General features: G+C 35.0%; 1 protein-coding gene and 1 pseudogene across 1 annotated transcript; both read left to right on the forward strand.

Moving 5' to 3' along the window:
* Positions 1-2,586: 2,586 nt before the first annotated feature.
* Positions 2,587-4,022, forward strand: LOC115985051 (annotated as a pseudogene).
* Positions 4,023-9,576: 5,554 nt separating this feature from the next.
* On the forward strand, positions 9,577-10,300 carry LOC115985053 (putative UPF0481 protein At3g02645). The gene is made up of 2 exons (XM_031108024.1): positions 9,577-9,770; positions 9,880-10,300. Exons 1-2 carry the CDS (start codon positions 9,577-9,579, stop codon positions 10,298-10,300), a joined length of 615 nt encoding a protein of 204 aa, XP_030963884.1.
* Positions 10,301-12,381: the final 2,081 nt, after the last annotated feature.

The raw sequence follows: 12,381 nt of genomic DNA on the forward strand, positions 1-12,381 counted from the left end.
ATATGATATACAATGGGGAAGAGAAAGAGGGACATATGACCAATTTTTCTCTTTTGCAACACTAGCATACGCTAGAGTAGCACGATTACATCGTAAAAAGAGAAAGAAATGAAAAAAGAAAAAACCTTCAAAATCTAAACTACTATAAGAAAAGTGAATCTTCACTTGAATGCCCAAAAAACCTGAAAAAATGGCAAACGACACCTTCTTGGACATCGAAGCGATGAGGTTTTTTTTTTTTTTTTTTTTCATCTTAGGAGTGTTTTCATGCCCGGCATGGTTGCTATGCAACCTCCATCGATCCCATAGTTGACACAACAAATTGCTCATTCTCCATAGTTCTATGTTTCTTTTCTCCCTTAACACCCGTAGTCTCCTTATTCATGTTTTTTGCTTGCTTCCTTTTCTGCCTAGGTTCCACATCAACAATTAAAGAATTAGTAAGAGTCTGAGGTCTTGTGGTAAGCCTCTTCCAATTTCTCATTGCTTTCGGGCTTCCAATTGTAGATTTCTCCATGGGCTCAACTTCTTTTGGGCTATGCAAGGATTGACTCAAACCTTTATCTTTATTACCACTTCTTTTGAGCCGGCCCTTACTAGTATTCTTATTTCCTTGCACGTTACCACAACCAACCTTAAAACATTTCTTTGATCCCTCAAAACTCGGTGAAGATATTTGCTCATCTTGCCCTGAATTAATTCTCCTTAAGTGCATGAACTTTTCACTAGCATAATCCACTAGGACAGTCACCCAATTTTCGGCATCCTCAGGGGCAACAATTAGCATTGCCTTAATTAGTGTCTTCTGATTGTGTGATCTCTAAATTATTCAACAACAAAAATCATGATATGAGATGTTTAAAAAAATAATGAGAAAATAATATATTTTAAATCATATTACATAAATACTTTATATATAAGTAATATAAATGATTAACAAGTTATTCTTAATTTTTTTGTAAGTGTGTATATCATAGTTATCCATTTTGTTTCTTTAGTCTATGTCTTGTCTTAAAATTTGGTATTATTTTGAATGGTTTAGACTGTTTAGAATATGTTTATCCGATATTAATATTTTGGTCTAGTTATGTTTTTTCCTGATATTTTTAAATCTCATATTATATATTTCAATCTGTACGATAATATAAAATAAAAACCGTTGAATTTTTGGTAAATTCTTCTAATTAAATTGCAACATAAATTTTTTGAAAATTAGAACTCATCATATTTTTGTATTGATGAATATAACAATAAAAAACGAAATAAATTAGATTTTATGTTCTCTAAGTAATTTCTAATTGAGTTAGATAAGGTATTAATTTTCTACAAATTCTCTAATTTAACTTTTATTTATTAATAGTTATTAATTAATGAATATTATAAATAAATATATATTTTTTTCAAACTTTCAATAAAAGACATGACAGATGTCCGAGCTATCAAGAAAATACAAATGTTACAATGGGTGAGGAATTTTTCAAAAACTTGGTAACTATTTTATTGATTTACTCTCAAATTAAAACTTTTAAAAGGTAAATGATTCTGTTGCTCTAATTTAATATTGAAGCTTCCTAATATCAAGTGGATTAATTATTGAATACTTTTGTAATGAGATTTTTTTTTTTTTTTTTTAGAAATAATTACAACATGCTATTAACCACACAGCTCGAACCCTTTCTCCTCAAACTTCCAAATATTTTGTACATAGGGAGGTATCAATTTAGCTACAAAGCCTTTGGCCTTTTGTAATGAGATTGATTCTTTTACATTTCTTGGCTTGACATAATGTACACATCATCATGTAGTAATTATTATGTGTCAAATTTCATATAGAAGTACTCTATTGACAATTCATTCTAAAAAAAAAAGTACTCTATTGACAATTGTGATGCCAACATTAAAAGCTTTAGTCATTCTATAACAAAATCGTATTTGCTTTAATGTTGTGCTTTTAATGGTATAATATACGATATTATATTTGGAAAATTTTTCTATAAGCACAAATACACATTTTTTTTTAACGTATTAAATGTCTGTCTATATCCTATCAAAAAAACAAAAAAAAAGGTTTGTCTCTTAAATTTCCTTTTCTTCATATGAAAATGATAATAACTACAAAATTAAAGAAAGTACGATGTACGTGGCCTAACAAAAGGTTCAAAACTTTATTTCGCTCTCACCAAGGTTTGTGATTACTGTCCTAAGGGTTTGGCTTCCCTTTTTGCAGTGAGACTAACACTTTTCCTAAAATGGTCATGTGTTAGTCTAGTATTTCGTTTTGTGCTGTGCATAGGATTGTAGCCTCGTGGGTTTTCTATTGTATAATCGAATATCTTACTTTGAGTGGGTCTTACTCTAGTGGGTTTTAAAAAATTTCTTAATAACTGAAGCTATTGCAAAAGGATTCCATTTTAGTGGTTAATAGTTTTGTAACTTAATGGCATTATGTGGTTTTCTTTATTAGAAAAATAAAAGTTTGAATATTTAGCATAAAAATTGAGTTATAAGAAAAGAAAAAGATGATTCCATTATAGTGCTTGTGATTATTTTTTGTACATCTTTAGGAAAAACGGCTCTTGACAATTAATGGAGATGGTGCCTATTGCTGCTGCTGGTTCACTTGAAAATGATCATATGTGCAAAGAGCTGGGCATTGACATTACAACAGTCATAAATAGTGATCTTATTTGCGACAAGTCGATCATTGATGTTTCAGCTGCCATGGAGCCAGCCCGGTGGCCTGAGTGCTGCATCTATAGGGCTCCCGGGAGAATTCGCAAAATAAATAAAGAAGCTTACACTCCAAAGTTAATCTCAATAGGCCCTTTTCACCACGGTCGAAAAGAAGTAAGGGACGAGGACGGCCAAAAAGAATTGAGGGATATGGAAGTGAGAAAATTGAAGGAATTCTGTGATCGGACTGGGAAAGGCCAGAAGGAAATAGCAGGGATCATTGAAAAAACCAAGATAAGATTCGTCGTTGTTACTCAGAGAGCTTTGATATCAACAGGGAAGATTTCATGAAAATGGTTCTATTGGATTCGACCTTTATCATCGAGCTTCTATTGAGGGCTGATGATAGAGAAAAATATGAAGACGATTTTATTTTATGTAATCCAATGTTGAACGACGATATACAGATAGACTTGATATTACTTGAGAATCAACTTCCATTCTTTATTCTCAAGGAGTTATATGAGAAATTTTATGAAAGACACAGTGGAAAGCCCTTTTTTCAGCTTGCCTGCAAATATTTTTCTCCCTTTATCAAGAAAATACCAGAAGATGAGAAGATGAAGGAAGTAAAACATTTCACTGATTTGATCAGACTTTCACATTGTCCAGATAATCTCAAATTCAAAAAAAGAGTGAAAAATCCATGTACTGTAACAAAGCTGTACGAGACAGGAGTGATATTCAAATTGCATGACGAAGGCTTACTTGACATACACTTCCATAAGTCGCTTTCCACTAAAACAAGTCCATGCTTCAATTTCTCATGGCTCTTAAAATGCTTGCTGGGCTTGACAGGCTTTGAATGCTTGGAACATACGCAACCTTTGTTGAAGATCCCACGCTTCGTAATAGATGACGATACTGAAGTTCTTCTCCGAAACATCATGCTATTGGAGCAATGTCATAATCCATTGGAAGCTTTCGTTTGCAATCATATGGTGATATTGGATTATCTTATCAACACTAGAGAAGATGTGGAGTTGCTCATTGAAAAAAATATTATATATAACGATTTAGGTAGCAATGAAGTAACTGCCGAAATGGTAAATAAACTTTGCCTTGTAGTTGTGGAAAAAAGTTCCTGTTACGCTGATCTCGCTGAAGACCTTTGTGATCACTATGCGCAAAATTGCAACCGTAGCATGGGGTACTTGAGACGTACTTATTTCTCCAATCTTTGGAGAACCACTGTAACTATTGTTGGTCTTATAGTCTTTGGATTTACTTTCTGGAGTACCATTAGACCTTATGTAGCTCCAAAAATAAATTCAGTCCATTGTGTCTGAGCTTGTGATACCCTCTCGTTCATATTAGGGTTGTCTACTTTAGATTTGGGCACTGGTTATTTACAACACTGTTTATGCTTTCACGAAGAGTTTGTATTTAAGCCAATAATAATAATGTTCTATCTTCCGTTATTTCGCTTTACCCCCTTAATGCTATTAATAATATCAATGTTTCTTGTGTGGGTACTGCCCACTATCGATTCTTCTTTTTAATAATATCATTGCCTTCACATCAACCACACTAGAATCATCTCTCTCCATTGATCCACTTGGTTTTTGGCCTTGGGCTTGTGCAGTAGCACTAGCACTACTACTCCCCACTTGATTTTGAGTATAAGCATTATACAAATCCACCAAAACAGCCTTTACTCTTTCTACCATATCAGTAGCCTTTTGGTTCTCATACAAAGTACCAAAACAATACTCAAAATACCTCAACTTGTATCGAGAATCAAGAACTAACCCTACATACAACAAGTGTTTCATATTATCAAAGTTTCCCAATACTTTTCAAATTTATTCTTCATGTAATCAGCCATTTTTCTCAACAAATAACCATCTTTTTCATACTCCAAGTCAATTGTGTCATGAATTGACATGAGCTCCAAAAAGAAAGAATTGCTAGTGACATAATTAGCACCCAAAAACCGCAAGGTTGCGTCATAAAATTTTTTAAGAAATTTCGAAAAGATCCTAATCCTTTCCCAATCCACATCATCCATTCCCCAAGTAACCTCATGTCTATCATTTCCTTCTTCCTTTGCCTCCTCTCTAATTGTCCTAAGATAATTTTGATCTTCTTCCTCCAATCTCTCAAAAGCCTTTTGATACTTCTCGACCTTCTCCAACATAATATAGGTGTAGTTCCACCTAGTGGGCACATCTAAGCACAACTGACTTTTAAAGTCAATTTTCTCCTTCTCTGCACATAACTTAAATGTGCTTTGTCTTTGTGGAGATGATCTCACATATCGCACAGATTTCCTCACCTTCACTATTGTCTCATCCATTTCAGCTAACCCTTCACGAACAATTAAGTTCAAGATATGAGCACTACACCTCAAATGCAAGTATTTGTGCCCTAAAATTGTTGCCTTTCTATGCCTAGTCATTTTTTGAATAAAAGAAATCAGCCCACTATTAGAGGCAGTATTATCAACTGTAATAGTTAGAATCTTGTCTATTCCCCAATTAAGTAAACACATCTTAACCACCTTCCCAAGTGTTTCACCTTTGTGATTTTCCACTAAACGAAAACTAAGAATCCTTTTGTGTATTTTTCAATCACTATCTATAAAATGGGCAGTGAGACACGTGTAGTTCAAATTTTGAATGGATGTCCATGTATCTATGGTAAGGCAGACCCGCTGCTCTCTTAGGGCTTCTTTCAACTTTTGTTTCTCACCTAAAAACACCCTAAAGCAAGTTTTGGCAATTGTTGTGTGGCAAGGGATTGGATTGAACCTAGGTTGGGTAAAAGACATAAACTTCCTAAAACCAAGACCCTCCACAAACCTAAAAGATAGCTCATCTAGAATAATCATCTTTGCCAATGCTTTCTTACATTCCTCAAAATTAAACACCCAAGGCACAAGTTTACCACTACTTTCTCCTTCTCCTTTAGGTTTGAATGCTAGGGTTGATTGGTTTTTTTTCTCTTCCTTATAAGGATATTCCAAACATTGTGATTGTATGTGAGTTTTCATGGTTGTAGTGCCATTCAACTTAGTACCACAAGCATACGTTGTGCCACAGTAGTTAAAAGCTGCCTTAGGTTTTTTCCCCCTTCAATAACAGGGAAATGACCCCAAACAAAAGATCTTTCTTTACCAATATTACCTGCATTTGGTGGGAGTGGGGGTTTGCCTTTGTCTTCATGCACATTGGTTGCCCCTTGACCCGCTTCTGGGTTTTCTCTTATCTCATTCATCTACAATATAAAATAAAACAACAATAAAAATAATAAGTTAGCAACTATAAAAATTAAAAAATTAAAAAAAAATTTAATGCCAAAATGAGTCTAGTCTACAATAAAAGAAAAAAAGAAAATGTAACAATAACACAATAAGTCAGCAACAACAGCAACAACAATAACAACAACAACAAAAAGAGGATAAAAGACTCTTCACTCTACTCTAATATACAATAACACAACAAATCAACAAGAAAGAATTAAAAAATTAAAAAAAAAAAAGAAAAAAAAAAAAAAAGAAGAAGAAGGAATGAGAAGGACTCTAGTATACAGTAACAAGTCCACAATAAACACGTCAATAAGATAATAATAAACACATCAACATCAAGGCAATAATAAACAAATACCCCAACATCACAGTCAACTATTAACAAATACACCAACATCACAGTTAAGCAATTGGAGTATCTTCAATGATCAGCTCTGGAAGAACGCGCTGAACAGGCAATTGGACGGGAGGTAGGTCTCTCCGAGCAAGAAAGCCTGGTATAGAAACGTCAATACAAGCTAATCGGGGGCTTCCAGCCCTAATGGCTTGACCGGCGTCCAAGAAAGCGCGTGAAAGGGGCTTGTAGTCCAAGATAAGAGGAGCGGCACGCAGTTGCCCGTCCTCACTCACAAAAATTTCGGACCTTAGGAGGAAGTTGAGGGCCTAGACATTGATCAAACTTATCCGCGGAGTTGTGTGTTCCTTGTCTATAAAAACCCAAAGGAAAGGTTATGTTAGTCCGAGGAAGCAAATAATCAAAACTAAAACCAAAATAAAGGAGAGAAAAACTCGAGACTAAGATCCCCTCTAAGGGATCTGACCCTACAGTTCCCCACCTAGTGTTCCTGCCCTAACTGGGCAGTGAAGACCGTCGTGCCATGCTCCAGAGACGATCAAAAGGTCGTCCTTCAAGCCTTTATTGGACTTGGGAAGGCAAGATATCAGCCTCACCTCGTCGAACTTGGATTTCAAGTAATACGACTCATTGAGGCTATGACATTCATATAGGTGAACTACATCGTGCCATTAGAGGCTGAGGTTCATCTGTTCGTTCAGAGCGTCTATGCACCCCAGAATTCGGAACATGTTCGTGGCGCACTGGTGGGGGGCCAGCCTATGACCACGCAAATAATCCCTAGTTATTCTCCCCATAAGGATCGTCATTCCTCCTTCTATGAAAACTATCATTGGAATGGCGACATGCCCCGTCTTTCTCTTGGTTAAGATCTCTTCCGAGGAGCAATATTCTAGACCTACTCCCGGCGGGATACGGTATTTGGCCCTGAAGCCTTCCATACCGGCCGGAGAGTCTACCAGTTTCTCAAGCTTACCCATCCCACTAACCCTAGGCGACATGAAGAAGGTTTACTTAAGGAAGAAAGCCGGGAAAGACAACGGAGGGAAAAGGCTAAGTAATACGAGAAATGAGCACTTACGGGAGCGAAGATCTTAAACCTCTCGAGCTTGTGAAGAACTCGCCGGGAATCTTCAATGGAGTGTCTATGGAGTTTTGAATGCTTTGCAAAAGGAAGTATTGGAGTGCTCTGGGACGCTTGAGTGCTTTTTCAAAAAATGGAAATAATTCCCCTTGGAAATCTTATATAGCAGGGAGAAATTGAATAGGCTTACTCCCGCCCAGAGAATTGGGGAAATATCAACCGTTGATTAGGCGCCCCACTGTTAGATTCGAGGGACATAAAGCTGCCTAGCGCAATAATTAGCGCCTCGTGGGTTACGAAACGCCAGTAGCAGTAATGAGGCATGTGAGGCTGTACCTCCACACGCGTAAAACAAGGATTTACAATAAGTAATCCCATAAGTGTCAAAATCCTGCCTTTTCTCCTCGGATAAGAAGGAAAAAACCGGAATTTTGAGGGGCTATTGTAGGGGTAAAGTCCCAAGATCATACAATGGGCCTTGGGCCCCATATAAAATTCGACCACGTCCGAGGAGAAGGTGTGGGTACCAAAAAGGCTCCCGGCCCAATTCGTGTGGGCCCAAAATTGTTTAAAAGGCGGTCCGAGGAGAAATGTCTCCTCGGACGTACCAAATGTGGCTCGAACATACACTCTGCTAGCTATAAGGATTCACTTCAGCGAGTATTAGTAATAGGGATGAGTCCCCTAAGCCCGTAAGAGGGAGGAAAGTGTAGGATGCCAAGGGAGAGGCTACAGCTGCTACATTAAATGCATGACAGCTACTTTTCCGACCGCATTAATGTGGAGAGGACTTGTGAACAGTGTTACCTTGGCTATCACAACTCACAAAAAGATGGGGGAGATGTCCGATAGGACGGGCACTCAAGTGAAGGTTCAGATGATCAACAAGTGTAAGGTCCTGATGACTTCAAGGGGGCTATATAAGAGGGGGGAGTCCCCATGAAAAAGGGGACGGAAAAAAGGAGGAACTTAGAACAGAAGAAGAGGGTGAGAACCATAGCCTTTGAGCAGGGACAAAGATACATCCCCTACGTCTCCTTAGACCGCATATTTAATGGACATGAAGGAGATTTTCTTATTTTCAATTGTCGTATGGCCCAATGTTAATTAGTATGCACTTCGTTAAGGCCTAATTCTGTAATCCACTCTCTATAAATTCATTGTTTCGGGTTCCTTTGGCCAGAACCTCATACCTGTTGGGCCTGAACCCCGAATTGTGACCCTACAGTATGGTTTAAAAAATAGTTCATAGTTTGTAAACTAACTAGATAAAGAAGAAATTATTTTGAGTTAAGTAAAGACTAACTTAACGAAAATATTTTTATTTTGCATGAGAAAATACTATACATTAAATCATATTGCATACTTTATATATAAATAATATATATATAAGTTATATATATATATATATATATGACTTGGCCCCTAAACAATTTTCTATTTCTAGTGATTAGGAGAAAAAAGAACTTGGCTATTAAAAGATGGTCCCTACTACTGTTGCTGGTTCACTTCAAAATGGTCGCATTAGCGAAGAGCTAAGCATTAACATTCCAATAATGGAAAATGATTTTATGGAACCAATCCGGCGGCCCGAGTGTTGCATCTACAGAGTGCCCCAGAGACTTCGCCAGGTAAACGAAGAAGCCTACACTCCAAAGCTAATCTCAATAGGTCCTTTTCACCACGATGGAAAACAACCAAGGGATGAGGAAGATGATGAACAAGATTTGAGGGACATGGAAAAGCTGAAATTGGGATACTTAAAGGAATTCTGTAATCGGTCTATGAAATGCCCAAAGGAAATAGCAAGGATCATTGAAGAAAATGAACAAAAAGATTCGGAGTTGTTATTCAGAGAGCTTCGATATCAGCAGAGAAGATTTTGTGAAAATGGTTCTAAAGGATTCCACCTTTATCATTGAGCTTTTCTTGAGGGCTGATAAAAAAGAAAAATATAAAAACGATTACTTATTAAGTAATCCATTGTTGAACCGTCATATACTTGAAGACTTGATATTACTTGAGAATCAGCTTCCATTCTTTATTCTTGAGGAGTTGCATGAAAAGTTTTCCAAAAGGCACAGTGAAAATTCTCTTTTTATTGACTTGGCCCGCAACTATTTTTATTCATGTATCAAGAGCATACCAAAGGAGATGGAGAAGGAGAAAGGGAAGAAGAAGGATGTAAAACATTTCACTGATTTGATAAGATATTTCCATTGTCCGACTAAACACAAAGATTTTGGAGATAGTATTCGTGATCTATCTACTGCAACACAATTGTACGAAACAGGAGTGATATTCAAATTGGATGAAGTGGGTGGCTTACTTGACATACAATTCGATAAGTGGTATCCCACGGAAATATATCCCTGTTTCACTTGCTCATGGCTTTTAAATTGCTTACCGTGCTTAAAATGCTTTGAGTGCTTGGAACGTACGCAACCTTTGTTGAAGACAATTCGAGATAGATGATATAACTGAAGCCCTTTTCCGAAACATAGTGGCATGGGAGCAATGCTATTATCCATCTGAAGCTTACTTATGCAATTATATGGGGCTATTGGACTATCTTTTGAACACTGGAGAAGATGTGGAGTTGCTTGTTGAAAAAGATATTATAGTTAACTCGTTAGGCAGCAATGAAGCAATTTCCAAAATGGTAAATAGACTCTGCCTTGAAATTGTGGAAGAAAATTCTTGTTACTCTGAACTCGCTCAAAAGCTTAACAAGCACTTTGACCAATGTTGCAACCGTAACATGGGGCTCTTGAAAAGTACCTATTTCTCCAATCTTTGGAGAGGCACTGCAACTATTTTTGGTCTTATAATCTTTGGATTCAGTCTCTGGAGTATCATTAGTCCTTACGTTCTATAGATTAAATCCATTGCATCTGAACTTGTCATTTTGATGCACTCTGTCTCGTTCCTAACAGGGTAGTCTATATTCTATATTTGGGCACTGGTTGTTTGAAATGTTGTTTCAGCATCATCCATGAATGATATGCAATAATAATGTTCTATCTTTTGTTATTTCCCATTACCACTGAATGCTATTTATAATATCATTGTGCGGTTAATGCCAACTATATAGATTCTTTTTTCTTTACATTGACATTTTTCATATACAATATTATGCGGTTTCTAATAAAATTTAATAATTATTATGCGGTTAATGCCTACTATATTTTTTCTTTTTTCTTTACATTGACATTTTTCATATACAATATTATGCGGTTTCCAATAATTTAATATATATTATTGTTGACAAATGATGAGTTTTAATTTATCAATTTTATTTTTGAAAATAAATTTTTTTTTTTTTTAAATTTACGACACATGGTGAAGGAAAGTTGAAATTTAGAGAGACTTGTAAAAAAATAAAATAAAAAAAAATCTCAAACTCCTAAGGAAAATTGATCATTAATAATAATTTAGTATGTTCGCATAATGTATTTTAGAAAAATACTAGAGTTACAAACTAGTTTACAGCAGTTTTTATATACTACTGATTTGGTAAGTGGTTATTATTTATTAGTAAGTAAAAAAGTGATTCTAGTGTGGATTCAGATGAAAACCTGTAAAAATTAGTCATATCAACATTTTGTAAAATAGTTTATAGTGGTAGCATTATTCTTTCTTTATTTTTCTTTTTCTTTTTAATTTTTTTTTAAAAATTTTTCGATAAAAAGCACAAGTCTAATACATAGCAATATAGCATACATAAACCATAAAAAAATATAAAGAAAGAGAATATAAAGTCATAAAATTGGGTTTTTTTAAACAGCTGTATTCGGCAATCCTTTTGAGTTATTATGAAATAAAACTTGACCTTTGGGTCTAGAATCTCAAAAAAAAAAAAAATTCTATTCGGCAATAAATATTGCAAACCTTTTTGACAGCGTATGAACAGTCTTTCGAACACGTTCCCAGGAATAATTTTTTTGAAGATGATCGAAGAAGCAGAACAACACTGCAAGACAATATAGGGGAAAATCAATTGTGGTAGAAGCAATTTTCTCAGTAGAAGGTATTAAAGACGGTAAATAGGAAGATCATTATTAGTCGTACATACCTTTTCCTAAGATGCTCGAAGAAGCAAAACAACATTGAATAAGGGGGAAAATTAAGTGCGGTAGAAGCAGGTTTCCTAATCTTAAGGCATTCCATCCAAAACTCATCTCATTTACATGTCAAAAGTCAATTGATTGCTACTTTCTGGTTTTTCCAATGGCAAGAGATGTTTAGGATTCAAATTAATCTCCCTCCCCCAACTATCAAGTTATCATTATTAATTTTTAAAATAAACCCACTTGTTTATCTAATGATGAGTTGAGCTAAAGGGGTCAGAACATGTCAGGTTAAACCTAAAATTAAATATTTGAAATAATTTCTATAATATTTAAAAGTCAATGCGTAGTATTTAATGTTGTCATGCTCTTATTGAACTACATCATTGGTTATGTCACAATTTTTTAATTATTTTTTCCTTTAATTTTTTTTGATAATATTAAATGTATTAAAATGTCTAAGATATTATATTAAAAAAAATTATCCAAAATAAACATGTAAAGTCAATCAATTAATATACAATATTTTAAAAGAAAAAGAAAGAAAGTTTATTATTAGGGTCCAATTGGATTTGAAAACCCACTTAACATCAACCATTGCCATCTCCTATTAACTTAGGAGTTATACAAAATGCTGCATTTTGATCTCTTAAAGAAACAAAAAAAGAAAAAGAAAGAGAAAAATAAAAAATCGTTGAATACACTCATCCCCTACTCTTGAAAAAAAGGATAAAAGTTTTCTCCAACTTAGATCGGAGGAATCTCCATCAATCCAATATGTAATGGTTTTTAGGGCTATTTACGTGTATTAAATTTCTTAATTTATTAGATTATTAATTAAACACATAAATAGTGTTACAAACCACCACATAAAGAGTTGGAGAGAATT

The sequence above is a fragment of the Quercus lobata genome, chromosome 4 (genome assembly GCF_001633185.2).
Source record: "Quercus lobata isolate SW786 chromosome 4, ValleyOak3.0 Primary Assembly, whole genome shotgun sequence".
In the NCBI taxonomy this organism is placed as follows: Eukaryota; Viridiplantae; Streptophyta; class Magnoliopsida; order Fagales; family Fagaceae; genus Quercus; species Quercus lobata.